Source organism: Balaenoptera physalus (assembly GCF_965194825.1).
Source record: "Balaenoptera physalus genome assembly, chromosome: 4".
Lineage (NCBI taxonomy): Eukaryota > Metazoa > Chordata > Mammalia > Artiodactyla > Balaenopteridae > Balaenoptera > Balaenoptera physalus.
This window is the reverse complement of record NC_138891.1, coordinates 35,864,568-35,881,936: the sequence shown is the minus strand read 5'-3', so window position 1 is coordinate 35,881,936 and position 17,369 is coordinate 35,864,568. Positions and strand designations below refer to the sequence as shown.

Sequence of the window (17,369 nt, the reverse complement as noted above, 5' to 3'; positions counted from 1 at the left end):
ATTTGCAGGCATGAGATTTCAATAATGTATTATTATGGTTTTGGATGTTTTGGCTCTGTCAGATGCAGGGATTTCTCTAGTTAGAATGAACACTGCTTTCTCAAAGGCAAGGTGATTTTCTAGTGTTTGCAGTTCCTGGTGGAATGAGATGGATCCATTTTTCCACTCTTTGTAAGAAAATATCTTTACATTTTTTATTGAGAGCTTTTTAATATCCTTTCTGCTGGTACCTTAGTCCTGAGTAAGGCTCAGCCAGCTGGATTAGATACAGAGTGCATACCTGAGGGAAGAGAAGAGGAAAGAAAGAGAACTTTTGATTCCAAAGATTGGACAAAATTGTATCCAGTGTGGAGGTACTGCCATCTCTGACACCCTCACCGTAAATTATTTATTCCTTTGCTAGAGAATATGTGACTAGACGGGCAAACAACATTTTATTTATTGATTATCACTTTTATGAACGAGGGGATAAGTTTATGCATTTTTTTGCTTTTCGGCCAAGGTGGTACTTGCCATCATGACATTGTAGGATTCACCATGTGAAGGGGATTTATTTTTAAAATCCAGTCCAGTCAGAAAGCTAGTATACGGTGGCACAGCCAGCTGACATTCATTCTGACGATTGGGCATCTGCCTGGTTGGTTGGTGATCTTACCTTTATAGTTTTGGGTAATTCATAATTCTTATCTTTAAACTTCTGTCCCTCTCCCTTAAAAGTTTGACTATACAGTAAGACGTTTATACTCTCCAGCATTTGTTAAAAAACAAATTTTAAATTATCATATTTAAATATCATTAGTAATTTATATACTACTTAAATATCTATAAATTCAAATTATCTCTATATTTAAATTATCACATTTCGTTTGAAATCTTGTTTGTGGTAAGGTGCTGACATCTGTGGGAGATTGTTTGATTTACCAAAAGGGAATTCTGTGGTATTGAAGATGATGTATACTTTATAAATATATCTATAAATATTAGATGCATATATGTCAGTGAACACAGAATTGCTAAAAATGAACAGTACCTGAAGTAATTCCTCTGTTTGCAAGAATGATGTATCAGAAATTAGTTTACTTTTGGGATTTTGATGTATTTATTCTTACAGGTATTTAAAAGAACCCCTCCTGGTGTTCGGAAAATAGTAATTGCTACCAACATTGCAGAGACTAGGTAAAAATTGTTTTAATTACCAACTACTGTTGATTACATTAGTTTTGAGCCCCATAAATTATTAACATACTTTAATCTTTTTCTTCTACAAAATACTTTGTAATTTCTTAAAAGTAAAGCTATTTTAATTTAGTTATGGTAGTGAACATAGGTTTTGTGGGGGTTTTTTCAACCTATACTAATGTTCTAGTCCCTTTAGAAATAGCCTATTAAGTGGTTGTTATAACGCTTTCCTAAAGAAGCTTGGGAACTGAGGTCAGTTTTTCTGGTTGGGAGTAGAATTGTTTGGTAGTTTGGTAATTAGTTATATACAGCATTTAAAATGTATTCCCTTGGAGGTACTATTATACCAGTATGGTCACGGCAGCAGATTGTTCTGTGGAAACTGATATTAAATCATGGAACTGGAGGGCTCCTAAAGCTAGGTACAAAAGTCCTCAGGCAAGCTGTGCAGTTTGGCTGTAGGCAAATAAAAATTTAGCACATGATCTGTAAGATTGGCCCTATGTGCTGCCACTGAAGCTGCTGATGCTGCCTGTGATTTGGTGCTTGATCCCCCTTACGTTGGTAACTGGGAAGAGTGGTGAAAATCCTGAACTGCTAAAAATCAAATTGATTCGATAAAAAATGCTTTAAAATCCCTGTTTGTAGGCCTGTTATCGGTTAATGTACTTTTCATGTGTTTTTAACATTTTTTATATATTTATTTTCCAAACAGCATTACCATAGATGATGTAGTTTATGTAATAGATGGAGGAAAAATAAAGGAGACACACTTTGACACACAGAACAACATCAGTACAATGTCTGCCGAGTGGGTTAGTAAAGCTAATGCTAAACAAAGGAAAGGTCGAGCTGGAAGGTAAGGTGGGACCTTTGTGTGAAGCCTTAAAAGCAAAAAAATTTTGTGTAGCAAAATGTGTTGGTGGCATTTTAAAATATTTATTTAGGACAGTTACCTTTCATATTTTTTAAAACTAACTGCAGCACGTTTTTAAATGGGAAAGTTGTTTTAATCATAGTTGCTTTGGAAAAACTATCTACCAAGTTTTCTATTTTATGATATTTCTGCCTCTAATTCCTCAGTCTGGTTAATTAAAATTAATATTCTTTATTCTTTATGTTATTAGCTATATTACATATAATTGTGTTTCTTTTTAAAAAGCATATATTACGAATAATGATAGCTATTAATAATATTTGAATGTCAGATCATCTCATAGATACTTTATATACATTAACTTGCTTAATACTTACCACAGTGCTATGAAGTATAGGTTATTATCTCTATTTTAAGGGTAAAGAAATTAAGGTACAAAGAAATTAAGTCATCTGTCCAAAGTCACACAGTTTTGTAAGTAGCAGAGCCAGGATTTGAAGCCAGGCAGTCTGGCTCCACGGTCTGGGCTCCTCATCAGTATACTTCACAGCTGTGCTGGGTTTTCACTATCAGTTACCAATGAAAACACAGGGAAAATACCTTTTCCCCACTGATGTGGTGATAGCAAAAGAAATAGAAATATCTCTGTTTTAATGGTAGGAGAAAAGATTTGCCTTTAACACAAATAATTGCACTTATTATTTGTTGTAATGCATACTTCACAGTATTTTTATACCCTTACTCATATGAGTAGTAGAATCATGTCTGGAGTTTTAGAAGAGAGTTTTTGTTTTGCCTCTTACACGTAGAATAAAAAGATTCCTATTAATCTTCAAATACTGGCTTAAGTAAGGAAAGGAGAGTTGAAAGAAAATTTTACAGACCATTTTATCAGTCCTTTAAGTTGGTACTATATCTTAAAAGCTCTGACTCACTGGCTATGATCTTTGCTGATTATCCCAGTATAACTTGACTTCCAGGTAGTTTATTAGATTATGCAGTTGGTGCTCTTGAGCATAGTCACGGCTTAATTCACAAAGTGTACCTTCTAATCAGTTAACCAGGGCATACCTTGATTGGGGACCTAGCAGGATTGGAGTTTTCCCATGCAGACCTGTCACTACTGGATACTGATTCAAAAAGTATTCACTGTGGTGAATGGGTTTTGGCACACTTTTATAAATGAATAGTAAACACACTAGGGCTTAAGATTTGATCCATGAAAACAATTATGGAAATAGAGTAAATCAAGTATTAAATTTTATCTAATTCCTCATCCCCACTATCCTGGTGAAGGTTAACTGTGGAATTACAGTGGGTTTTTTTCCTAATTGAAGTATAGTCGGTTTACAGTGGTGTGTTATTTTCTGGTGTATAGCAAACTGATTCAGTTATACGTATATATGTATATATACACACACAGTGTTTAATTCAAATGGAAAATAGTCCCTTGTGGGCTGTCTAGATATAAATTCCTTTAGCAAAGCTAATTAGATTGATAATTATGTTGAAGGCCAGAGCAAACTATATTAACTATGTGGTCCTCAGTGGAGACCCTCTTACTTTTAGTTTCTGCAGACATGTAATATAATAGATAAGGGTCTTTGTAGACTCGTGACAGAAATAGCTAAGATTTTTAGAATTAATTTACTCCTATAGGAAAAGGGCCTCCCCCTCCTTTAACAGCAAGCGCCTACAGAAATATTTTATTCTGCTTGAAGATGAATGAATTCATTAACCTCTTCATATCTGTCCTTAACATTGTACAAAGAATAGTATCATTCAGGTCACTAGATGAAAATAATAACCGTTTCCAACATCCGTCTGAGAACTCAATAAATAGCACATACCTAAAAGCTTTTAAAATAATATAGACAGGTTAACATAATACCGGGATTTGTTACATAAAATGCTCACAAGGCCCAAAGAGATTAACCTACGTATACTGCTGTTATTGTGAATAGAAGTCTGGAATCTGTAAGATAGAAACAGGGAACCAAATTATTGGTAGGGGGAGGCAATCCTGTATCTTTTAGAACTAGGACTTAGGGTTAATGGATTTAAGCTTATTCAAAACAGGTGGGGAGAAGGAATTTGTGATTAATAAAAATGAAATAACAAGTAAATTAGTTATGGTGTGGCTTGAAAGAAATATTGACTACTTCCCCTGCCTAGTCTTTTCTCTGGAGTTCTAAAAAGTCACTGATAATACACCCCCCGCCCCCTTTTTTTTTAAGAGTTCAACCTGGTCATTGCTATCATCTGTATAATGGTCTTAGAGCAAGCCTTCTAGATGACTATCAACTGCCAGAAATTTTGAGAACGCCTTTGGAAGAACTTTGTTTACAAATAAAGGTAAATTAGCTGGGAGAGTTAAGAAAGTAAATAGGGTTCTAGTTTTCAGCATCTTTGACAGAGGAAAGTAGTATACTAATCTGCCAGAAAGAATTTTTACCATGCATTTGTTTCTCTCTGTGTGTTAGTACGGTTGATCCTTGAACAGCGTGGGGATTAGGGTTGCCGAAAATCCACTTGCTGCCTTTTCTGCCTCAAAAACAAAGGAATTGATAAAAGACTCACCCAAGGGTGGTTAGTTAAACAGTTTAGGTAGAATCAGGACTCAAACCCTAGTTCTTTTGATTCTACATATTGTGACCTCTAATTGAACACAAACCTTTCCCCACGCTTAGTTAATTTAAAAATCTGTAAAATAAAAATGCAAGTACTATATTTATTGAAAAAAAAATCTGTGTGTAAGTGGACCCATGCAGTTCAAAAAAGGTCAACTATAAATTATATTTTTTAAAGCTTTGATCAGATATTGACTAAACAGTTTTTAATTACATACTGCTCTCGAGCCAGACTACCTGGGTTTGAATCCCAAATCATCCTGTGGCAAGCTGGATCTGTTATATTGGGCAAGTTATTTAAATTAACTTCATATAAAATTCTTAGAACAGTGCCTGGCACATAGTAAGTGTTCAGTAATTGTTAGCTACTGTTATTATATCTTAAGATCCCTCATTATAGACTACTTACCATTTTTTCAGCATCTTAATGTATTTTGATAAAATTAGCTGCCTTATTTTGAAGGTAATTGGTAATCAATTTGTTTGTTGAGATTTTAACCAGCTACTTTTCTCATTAATAGAGTTGGTGGGTGTTAGAAGGTAGTATGTTGGCCTTTAAACATGTTTTTATAGAATCACAAATATAATTTTTACTTATTCTGGTAAAATAACTAACTTGAAAATCATGTATAGGTTTGATGCTTTATTTTGAGTCAGTGACACAGGCAGGATTAACCTCTTATGTCAATATATGATATATGTTTAATTATATTTGTCTCTCCCCAGATTTTAAGGCTAGGTGGAATTGCTTACTTTCTGAGTAGGCTAATGGATCCACCATCGAATGAAGCAGTGTTACTTTCCATAAAGCACCTGATGGAACTGGTAAGTTTGATTTTTTTAAAAATTCTAACTTAGAGTGTTAAAGTAAGTAAGCCAGCTAATTATAAAATTTACTTTCATTATGGCAAGCTAAGCCAATGAACGTGCAGTGCCAAATTGATTCACTCTTTGGCTATTCGGCTTGGAGTATGAAATATAAATTAGAAAGTTATAAAATGATACCTTTGTGAGTTTCCTTATACTGGGCTCTTTCCACACAAGTTTTTTCATTATAGGCCTGATTTAAAATTACATAAAATTTTGAAATCTTTCAATTACTGGTCCAATTCATTTGTATTCTAGAAATGAATTTGGTTGCTTTATTCTACTCTTTCTGATTACCATAATGTTTTTAGAGCTTTTGTCAAATACAGGTAACTTAATGACAGTATGAACATTTTATAAAGGCAACTCTTCTATCTTTGAAGGAATACTAGCAGGTGGCTTTTCTCCAAAATATCCTATCCCCCTACCTATCATTTTATTCTTACAGCTTTTTTCCTTAGTTTCTTTTATGAAGTCAGTGTTTTGAGGAACTAGTTTCAGTGTCTTAGTCAAGTGACCACTTAGTTTGTAGCCATCCCTGCACGAGACCATGTTGAGAAGCGGCACAGGACTAGAGAGAATTAGTGAGTGAGTTAATGCCCACAGTGGAGAGAAAGAATAGAGCTGTGCTGTCCAACACAGTAGCCACTAGCCACAGGTGACTGTTTAAATTTAAATTTTGAATTAAATTACAAATTCAGCATCTTGGTCACACTTGCACATTTTAGATGCTCAGCAGGCACATATGGCTAGTGGCTGCCACATAATCAGTGCAGAAATAGACATTTCTGTCAGTGCTGCAAGTTCTGTTGATTAGTGCTGGGTTAGAGGATGCTGAAGATGTATTTTACGTATTTCAATTTTATTTGTGCTATCCATGTAGATAATTTTGAGAATTTGGTCCATGTAAAAATAAGCTCTTAATGTGAGTATTAAGTTGTTTAAATGAAAAGTATTGTAACTTACCTGACCATCTTTGTTGGAATTTGGATTAGATTTAGTGAGGTTAGTGGTATTTTAGGGAGCAGTGCGGTTTTACTCCTGACCTCTCTTCCCCTCCAGACTTTTATCGAATAGAACAGCAGTAGAGGGCTACGTGGTGATCAGAGAATCAACGTATTATTTGTGGTAGAGACAGACAACCAGAGGACGGCTGGAGTCTGAAGCCAGAGTGGGATGACTTCCTCTCTTCCAACTGAATTTAAGAACCAGTCTTTACTTAGCCATTTGTAGGCAACGAAATTGTGAAAAGGCTTGGAAAATCCTTGCCAACAGTAGGGTCTGAAGCCTACATTTTGAAAAAAAACTTCTTATTGTGCAATACAGCATGCCCATCCAGGGTAAAAGAGCAAAACAAAAACGTCCAGCTTAATGGTTTATCACAAAGTGAGCACTCTTATTTTTATTCATGTCAAGAAGTTAAGAACATTTCCAGTATCCTAAAAACCAACTTCCTACCCTCACCCAATTACTCTACTCTCAGGCTCAAAAATAACCTCTATCATGACTTTAATGGTAATCTCTTGCTTGTTTTTCTTGATGGTATACCAGTATACATCTCTATAAAGAGCTCAGTTTAACTTGGCCTTTTGTGAACTTTACATGAACTCACACAGGATGTGGGTTTTTTTTTTTTTGCAGGGGGAACGGGGTTCTCGATTCTTTCACTGAACATAGTGAGATTCATGTGCATTATTGCTTTTAGCTATAGTTCATTCATTTTCATTTCTTTACCATATTTTATTATATGACTACTGAAAGGCATTTTTGTTATTTCCAATTTGAGGCAGTTACATATAGTGCTGGTATGACTGTTCTTCAATATTTATTGTTTCTTGGTGCACGTGTTTAAGTATTTCTCCTGGGTGTACACTTGAGTGAATTCACTGAATCATAACGTATTTGTATGATTAACTTTGGTAGGTAATGCCCAGCCATTTCCCAGAGTTGTCAGACTACTTACACTCCTACCAGTGTCAGTGGTAGGTGAGCATTCTCATTGCTCTGTAGCATCACCAACCTGTAGTCTTTTATTCTAAGCATGTTGATAGGTATGTAGTAGTTTTGTGGCTTTAGTTTGCATTACCATGACTACTGTTGAATTTGTAGGCAGCTTTTTATGCTTATTGCCCATTTGGATAGTCTCATTTATAAATTATTGATGCCTGTTTTTCTGTTATGTTGTAGGAGGTCATTGTATACTTTTTGTGTACTCTTGATCTGAGCCTTTTGTCAGCTGTGTATTGCACATGTCTGTATTTTTACCTTTTCACTTCTTAACAGTGGTTTGATAAACTGAAATTCCTAATTTTAATGTGGTCAAATGTATCAGTCTTTTTCTTTATTGTTACTGCTTTTTGTCCTTTAGTAAGTTTTTCTCTACCCTGGAGTCATGAGGATATATTGTTTTAACTTTGTTTTCTTTTTCACACTTAGCTATATAATCCATCTGCAGTGGATTTGTGTGTCTGTGTATGTAGGTGAGGTAGGAATCAAAGTTTTTAGAGCAGTTGACTGAAACCATTTATGGAGAAGTTCATCCTTTTCCTCTTTGTTCTGCAGCCATAGTCATAGATCAGGTGTCTATGGATTTATTTGTCTGTTTGTAGGCTCACCTTTATTCTATTGGTGTATATTTCTATCTTGAGCTGGTGTCACACTGCCTGAATTACAATATTGAGTCTTACCAAACAAGAACATGATCTCTCCCATTGATTTAGTTATTTAATCTCTTGGTGTTTCAGCGTTTTCTGTGTATTACAGAACTTTTTTAAAGATTTATATCTTGGTTTGTGGTATTTTTGGATTATATTCAAACTTCAAAATTTTTCATTTTCTTGTGAGTCTGATATACAGAAATCAAACTGGTTTTGAATGTTGACCTTGTATTCATCAATGCTGTGAAACCCACTTACTCTGATAACTATATGTAGATTTTTGAGTACACAGTCACATCTATAAATAATTGCAATTTTATTTATTCCTTTCCAGCTATCATCCAGGATCCTTAGTACAATGTTGAGCAGAAGTGTTAAGATAGTGTGCATTCTTATGTTCTTACTCTCAAAGGAAAAGCTGTCAGTAATTCATTGAGCATGTTTTTTGCAGATTTTTGGTGGAAACTATCAAATTAAGGAAGTTTCTGTTCTTAGTTTACTAAGAGATTTTTATTATGCATGGATAATTGATTTTATCAAATACTTTTTCTGCCTCTAATGAGATTATACAATTATGCTGATTTTTATGTTTAATTTGTAATATATTGAATTACATTGATTTTTGAATTGTTAAACCAACTTTCATTCCAGAAACAAACCTATCTTGCTGGGATTCAATATGCCATTATTTTATTTTGAGTTTCTCATGCATAAGATTATTTAGTTTCCCTTTCTCCAAATGTCCCTTGTCAAGTTGGTACCAAGATTATGCTAGGCTCAGAAAACAAGTTGAGAGTATTATTTATTTATTTATTTTCCTATTCTCTGAAAGAGTTTTTATAAGATTGAGGTTATTTCCTCCATAAATGTTTAGTAGAGATCTTTGTCTGATGAGACATTTGAGTTATATTTTTTTGGTTTGTTTTTTAATTTAAATTTTTATACAGTTTTTAAAGGTTACACTCCATTTACAGTTATTACAAAATATTGGCTATATTCCCCATGTTGTACAGTACATCCTTGTAGTCTGTTCTACACCAGTAGTTTGTACCTCCCACTCTCCCACCCCTATAACAAACTAGTGGTTGGTTGCCAGTGAGAGGGGGCAATTGAGTTATATTTTTTATTATTTTTGTTGTTGTTCAAATCTTGTTATTTTGAATGTGTACTAGACATTGTATTTACAGAGGTCTTTGCAGATAAAAACTTGGAGCTTGGGGTGATGGTAATTTCTTCCAGAGAGGATTTATGTTGCTTCTTCTGGGAAAAGATGCCCCAATGTTGGGTTCACTTCCTTGGACTTCTGTCCCTCCCCTAATCCTGGACTTGTGATTTTTCTAATTCTTTTGTAACTCCCCAGTCTTCAAGCAGCTTTTCCATCTGTGCTCAGTAGGATGATTGGATCAAATTACCTAGGTAATCAGAGCAGAAGTCACCCCTGTTTTGGGGGGTTCTAGATAAATATTTTATCTCTTGCTGTCCTGTCTCATGTCTCCTAAAGTACTAGAATCTAGGGGCTATGCATTCTATATTCCAAATATGTAATAGTGTCTCATTTTTTGTTTTACTTCTCGTACAACTCTTGTAACTTTACTGGGTGATTTTATTTGAAGACTTACTGGTGTGTTATTTCTCTCATTTCTCTTCCAACATTTATAGTAAAGCCGAGCTGTTTCTGTTTAAATAAGTTTCTAACCTTTGCTGACCTCAAAACTTATGTTGCAAACTTAAGTTTTGATGAAGAGAACTAAAGCTGAACAATATTAGGGCATTTGGACTTAAGAGTGGCCTATTATTTTTTCTTAAGCAAACTAAAATGTGGTGCTTACAATGTGTTTTAAACATAAACTCTTACTTTACAGAACGCTTTGGATAAACAAGAAGAATTGACACCTCTTGGAGTCCACTTAGCACGATTACCAGTTGAGCCACACATTGGAAAAATGATTCTTTTTGGAGCTCTGTTCTGTTGCCTCGACCCGGTGCTCACCATTGCTGCTAGTCTTAGCTTCAGAGATCCCTTTGTGATTCCATTGGTAAGAAAGATACAAGTAAAAGGCCAGGTATTTTTAGATACACAGGATAGTTGTTTGCTTAGATTTTTCATTGGCTTTTTATTAGAATGCCATTCTCTGTTATATACCATCAGAGCAATTTAAGTTGCCTTCATCTGTTTTAAGGGAAAAGAAAAGGTCGCAGATGCAAGAAGAAAGGAATTGGCAAAGGATACTAAAAGTGATCACCTGACAGTTGTGAATGCGTTTGAGGTAAAAGGAATATATTTAAATTTTTAAAATCTGTATTGTAGTTATCAGGAATAAACTGCTAAGTGAGAATGCCTAAAATTGGGTGAACATTTGAAAAAAATTGTACATCATTTTTCAATTTTGTGATAGCTCATTACATTTACCCTTTTTGAAAAAAGTCTATATTTGTGTTTTGATAACAATAGAACAAGTGAATAATTTATTTTAAAATTTTATTTGCTATTATTCTTTTGTATCTTTGTCTTACTGACATTTATGACAGAAGGTCCCTTTTTGTTCATTAATAAACTATACCTGTATTCAGATTTAACATTTTTGATAGAGCATGATAGTCATGTACACTATTCAGGATAGAGAGACTTTTTCTCTTATAGACAGGCTTATCCGAGGATAAACATTTATCATCCATCTTTGCAACATTTAAATGTAATTTGGTGTATAGAGACAGCATCTTTTTACTGTAGTTCTAGTCTCAGTTTTGTACTACCTATTATGGGAAAGTTTATATTTTTTTTTTCCTTTGAGCTCATTCACTATTTTCTTTTTTGCCATCTTCCCTCCTTCTCTAGCTTAAAGCAAAATAAAACAATATATTTTTGAAGTTGAAAATATATAATAGCATTGAAATGTATTCAACAGAGTGCTCATTTTGATTAATACAATCATGTACAGAATGATGCTATTTTATGTAAAATGCACAGTATGTTGCTGTGTAACTTGCTCTTTTTTGTGTAAAGAAAGGTCTGCAAATTCAGTTTTGGTTATCTCTTAACAACTAGGATCATGGGAAGTTTATGTTTTTTTAGTTTGTTAATTTGGAAATTCTTTGAATTTTTTACAAGAAAATGAAATATCAGTAGAAGGTAAAATTATTACCAAAATAAAGACAAACTGGTAAGCAGTCTTTGCTTTGGGGAACAATATCAATACTTTTCTTCATAGGGCTGGGAAGAAGCTAGACAACGTGGTTTCAGATATGAAAAAGACTATTGCTGGGAATATTTTCTGTCTTCAAACACACTGCAGGTAATGGTGAATGTTTTGAAGTGATTCTCATATGTTAGATTAGGGACTTATATGTATTTTGTGTAGTCAAATCTATAGCAAAAAGTTAAGTTTTTGCTTAACTTTTGTGTGAGTTAGTCTTATGAAGTTGAATCATTATACAGAATCATAAAAGGAATCTTTATTAAGTCAATGCAACAAAACAAGAAAAGGTGTATAGCATAATAAACAAAAAACTAATGGCTAAGAAAAAAAATGAGTTTAGCAGGAAAACACAGAGAGGCTCGATTACTGTTCCTGCACCCACACTTTAGTTGCCATTTTGATGATTCATCCTGAAAATTTTCACTAATACTCCTAAAATCTGTTTTAAAATCTCAGATAGAGCGAGTATCTTTTCTTTAACTTTTGGGTAGGTATTTTTATCTTCAGCTGACTTAGTGTAGTGAGAAAACACTGGACAGGAGGCATGTGTGAAATAGAAGAAAGTGAACAATTAGCAGGGCAGATGCACATCAGACTTCAGACTCTGCACTGAACTGGAGAAGTGATCTCATGCCGGTGGGAGTAGAAGTATCCTCACCTTCCCTCATTACATGTACACTCCATCTTTGTGGCATAGATTTAACAAATCTACGGGGGTAAAAGAATCCAGAATCTAGCATATTTAATCAAAAGTGCCCAAACATTAACAGAATGAAAAGAAGGGTAATAACTCTGAAAGATACTACAGCCAATGGAAAAAAAGGTAATAGGTGTCTCTACATAGAAAATTTAAGAGTAGTTGAATATGTATTTAGAGATATATTGTAAGAACATTTCCCTTAAGTGGAAAAAATGAAGTACTGTATGAAAAGATGGTTGAATCCAGCCAAGTGTTTTTTGAGAATATTATGTCCAGTCAAGATATTAATTCAAGTATAAAAAATGACAGGCATTCAAGAAAGCACTTGAGATACTGCACCCATGAGTTGATCTTGAAATATTTAGTGACAGTGAAATGCTGCCTGTTAAGAAGTGAATCAGAAAGAATTCAGGAATGGAGAGTACGTGCTAAGTCAGCTGGTGGTAGATACTGAAATTAAATATGGAAAAATGCAAAACAGTATTGCGAATTATGGATACAGAATAAAGGTTATTATCCTGAACAATATAAATAAAATAATGGTGATAGAAACCAGGAGATGACCTAGAGAGTCACTTATAAGAGAATGTAGGTGGGGAAACTAAAGTCACATAATTCATAAAAGGGATATATACTTAAATGTGACAATTTTATGTCTCATAATCTTACTTTAAGCACACAAGGATCCTTTATTAAATATCTCTTATGATTATAAAAATGTAAGATTCATCTAGTTCAGTTTCATTTCTATTTAACTTCCTTAAATTGAACTAAAATTAATTTGAATGCTTTTATAAAAACAGCTTCTGTATTTACGTTATCGCATTGTTAGGATAGCATTTTTGTCTAATCCTTCTGTCCGTATAAATGCATACATAGTAAGTGTCTGCAATATTATTTACTTAGTTAATGATATTTCTGACAGTATTGAGATTAGGGTAGTCTTCTTTTGTACTTTGCTGTACTACTTGAATGCTTTTTATAATGAGTCATGTATCATTTTTACCCAAAGAGTGATTTTTCTTATAAATAAAGACAAGAAACAGGCCTTAAGCTCTTGTGCCAGGATGTAACAGTAGTTAATTTTCAGTAGTACATATATGAATGTTGGTTATTTTCTCTATGCTTTACTGTTTTTTTTTTTTTTTTTTCAAAATATGGGGTAGAGAGCAATTTTGAAAATTATGAGCCTTTTTGTAAACTGAAGTAATACTTAAACATCAGTTGTTATTCCCTACAGCAGGCAAGCCTTAAGATTGGACAATAAATATTTTTGGCTTACAATCCATACGGTTTCTGTTGCAACTGCTCACCTCTACCATTATAATGCAAAAGCAACCAAAGATGGTGTGTAGATGAATGGGTGTTGTTTTGTTCCAATAAAACTTTATTGACAAAAACAGGTTTTTATAAATTTTGTACTTTACCAACCCCTGCTCCAAAACATCACATTTTTGCAAAAGTGTTTCATAAAGCAGGGAAAGCTCAAAGCTAAATTTATTTATGAGTACATGCTTCATAACCCCTATAAATTTGTGTGAAAGGTATTCTAGTTCTGTTTGTTACCATTGCTCCCTAGATGCTGCATAACATGAAAGGGCAGTTTGCTGAGCATCTTCTTGGAGCTGGATTTGTAAGCAGTAGAAATCCTAAAGATCCAAAATCTAATATAAATTCAGGTAAAGTAGAAAATACAGTGTAAATAACTTGCTGCTGTTGTCAGTTGTATCAGTATTTTACTTTTTTTTCTCTACCTTCCCACCCCCAATAGATAATGAGAAGATAATTAAAGCTGTCATCTGTGCTGGTTTATATCCCAAAGTTGCTAAAATCCGACTAAATTTGGGTAAAAAAAGAAAAATGTAAGCATTGAAGATTATTATGAATTATTTGTAGTTCTCTCAAACTTTTGAAATCCTCTACTGCAATGGCTTATATTGTACATTTGTTCTTACTGATAATCGGGCCATATTCTTGTTACTTTTGGTCATTGAAGAGAAGGCAAACTGTTTACCATGGGCATCACTTTCTCTCATAGCACATCCCTGTAGTCTGCTCCTTCATCACCCATTTTTCACAAAGAATGTTAGTGAAATATAATAGCAATGTAAATATGAGAACAGTAAGCCAGCTATTAAAAACCAGTGCCTGGGTGGACTTTGTTTAGAGTAAATTTTGTTGTAGGATTTTTTTCCCTCTCTTTTAAAACAAGTAATTTTCTACTTGAGCTCTTTGAATAGAATTGTGGTGATTTTACTATTTTGAGAAATAAAATAAAACTTTAAATGTATGTACAAATAGAGTCAGCCTTAGCATAATTGGAGACAACAACAAATAAGGCATATTTTTGCCCAGTAGAAGAATTCATTCCAGTGAGGAAAATGAGGAACTGAAAGTCACAAATGGCTAGTGGTATGTGAATTGGTGCCACCCTTTTGGAAGACAGTTTAGATTAAAATTATGTATCAGCAGTCATTAAAATAGTCACTGGCCCCGTGGATTCATAAGTGAATATTTTAATTTAATATGTTCTAAGGAAGTAATTCCAAATGTTTTTTGACAGGTATATTGTAAACAACATAGATGTCTAGTAGCAGTGGGAAATTATGGTTTTATAAGACCATATTATATGGCATTTCTGTTAGGCGTATAAAACATCACTGTATATTGACATAAAATATTTGAACTGATGTTAAATGAAAAAGTTGGATATTCTGTAAACATGAAAAAATATAGACCTCAAAGATAGCCTACAATGCAGCAGTGCAGTGGTTCTCAACCTGGGTGATTTTGCCTCGCTGGGGACATTTGACAGTGTCTGCAGACATCTGTGGTTGTTATAAATGGAGGAATATGTACTACTAGCATCTAGTACATAGAGGTCAGGGATGCTGTTAGGCGTTCCGTAATGCACAGGACAGTCCCCACAACAGAAAATTCAGTATGTCAAGAATGCTGATGTTGAGAAACCCTATTCTCACGTGGAAGGTTATGGGTTACATGAATTTTAATCACTGTAGTTGAACTATCCACATTTTAAGTGATCTGAGTACTTTTTTGACATCAGCACTTTGTCAAATTCTTCTTCATATCTATCCCTAAACTTACAGGTAGCTTAACAGAGAGACTCCTTGAAGTACAAACATTTTATATATCCCTCTGCCGTCCTGGGAAGGCTTTATGAAAGAAAGGTAGTTCTCTTTGGGTTTATGCTTTCTTTTGGTCTCGTGCAGGGGTCAGCACATTTTGGCATACTGGCTAAGAGTTTTAAGTTTTTGTTGGAACACAGCTGTGCCTGTTTGTTCACATGTTGTTTGTGCCTGCTTTCCAGCTGCACTAGCAGAGTTGAGTAGTTGTGACAGAAGGTCCACAAAGCGTAAAATATTTTCTCTCTGGTCCTGTATAGAAAAAGTTTGCCAGACCCTGCTGTTCTGGTGATGTAGGGTTGCAGGATGGCATTGGTTAAATTGACTGGGTGAGGAAAAACAGTTGCTGATTTTATTCTGAATAATGGCTCATGACTGTGATTCAGATTTTGGTAGACATATTATGGATTCCTAGAACCATGAAAAAGATGCTCTTAAAAACAAAGAGGAAGGATTAATGGATTATCAGCTTTATGCTGTAATTACCACTGACTATATAAACTATCAGACATCTCCCTGTTGAATAATATTAATCAAAGACTCCTACAAGTTGAGGTAAAATTTTTGTGACTATCAAAGGAAGGACCCCTAAAAATGGAGAGACTGAACTAGAGCTGTGTACATTTATTCCAAGTATTCCTGTTTTGAAGGTGGGGGAGTTCAGTGAATGTGAGACCATTTAAAACATATTTTAGAATAGGTTTTTAAAAACCAGTTTTAGCTAACTCCCTTTTAAACAAAATTCTTCATTTTTAATTTTAGATCATTTCACAGAGTTATTCTGTAAATTGACGGCTGTTTATCAGTATCATGATTTACAGTAAAATGTACAGACTATTCTCTTGGTCTGATTCACTTAGAATTATATCAGGTATTTCATTTTTTGTACTTTACTGGTATAGTATATATACTAACATAATTAGGGAATATTTTGTCATCTTTCTAATACGTTGAGTAATTATATCTATAAGAAAAGGATTTGTTGTATGATTTAGAGTATTCTTATTTAGCCAATTATTTTTCCATGTCTTATTAAAATAAAACTTCGGAAATTTATATTGCAAAAATAAATTGAACTCATCTGTGGAGTTTGTTTTGATTCTGGGATTAGTTTGGAATCCTCCAGAGTTTTGTTTTGTTTTTTTTTAAAACTACATTTTAACTTTTTTAAAGGGTGAAAGTTTACACAAAAACTGATGGACTAGTTGCTATTCATCCTAAATCCGTTAATGTGGAGCAAACAGAGTTTCACTACAACTGGCTTATCTATCACCTGAAGATGAGAACAAGTAGCGTAAGTGAATACATAAAAGAACCATGGGTCTGAATGACAGTCTTGTTGTATTTTTTAAATTGTATAGTTTTCATAATTATAAACAAAATTTATTTTCTTTAAAAAAAAATTTTTTTTCTGACATTACTTATACCTTCTTTAAGCAAATAACCTATACTTTTAATGTGCAGATCTGTCATGATGGATCTTTGTATTTTAATTAATTGGGGTGGTTATTTGATTTGCATAATTTTCTTTCAGAGCCTGCTTTCAAGACATACTGGCATTTTATGGTATATAAGAGTTTACACTTTTCAAAGAATTTTGTTGGCCTGTCAATATACAAGTATTGGTCAGAATATTACGTGGGAATTCTGTTACTATATAAATAAAAAGAACTTCAGCTACATTAGTGTTTTGGTTTTATCACTTAGGAAATATTTTGTTTACAGAATAGTGCTATTGATTGAATTGAAACAAAAATATAAAACTCCTTTGTTCTCTGAAGTAAGAATGGCTTGTTTAAATGGTATTTCTTCAAATTTAGTCTCTGTAATTACACTAAAAGGATAGTACCTGTTTTAGAAGGAAAGCACTAATAGATTGATACGAGTGATATTATTGAATTAACGTGGCAATAATCCTTTCAGACTCGTTAATGTATTAATTTGCCTTAATTCTCATTATAGATATACTTGTATGACTGCACAGAAGTTTCTCCATACTGTCTCTTGTTCTTCGGAGGTGATATTTCCATTCAGAAGGATAACGATCAGGAAACTATTGCTGTAGATGAATGGATCATCTTTCAGTCTCCAGCAAGAATCGCCCATCTTGTTAAGG

General features: G+C 33.8%; 1 protein-coding gene across 1 annotated transcript in view; it reads left to right on the top strand.

Annotated features, from left to right (window-relative positions):
- The window catches only part of DHX36 (DEAH-box helicase 36), a 49,489-nt gene that overhangs the window by 30,140 nt on the left and 1,980 nt on the right, over positions 1-17,369 (top strand). Inside the window, exons 14-24 of the mRNA XM_082459523.1 lie at positions 1,112-1,176; positions 1,895-2,038; positions 4,294-4,411; positions 5,413-5,511; positions 10,073-10,246; positions 10,391-10,477; positions 11,420-11,503; positions 13,687-13,786; positions 13,879-13,969; positions 16,427-16,547; positions 17,216-17,368. Coding sequence (XP_082315649.1) covers positions 1,112-1,176; positions 1,895-2,038; positions 4,294-4,411; positions 5,413-5,511; positions 10,073-10,246; positions 10,391-10,477; positions 11,420-11,503; positions 13,687-13,786; positions 13,879-13,969; positions 16,427-16,547; positions 17,216-17,368 — 1,236 coding nt within the window. The remainder of the gene's footprint in view (positions 1-1,111; positions 1,177-1,894; positions 2,039-4,293; positions 4,412-5,412; positions 5,512-10,072; positions 10,247-10,390; positions 10,478-11,419; positions 11,504-13,686; positions 13,787-13,878; positions 13,970-16,426; positions 16,548-17,215; position 17,369) is intronic.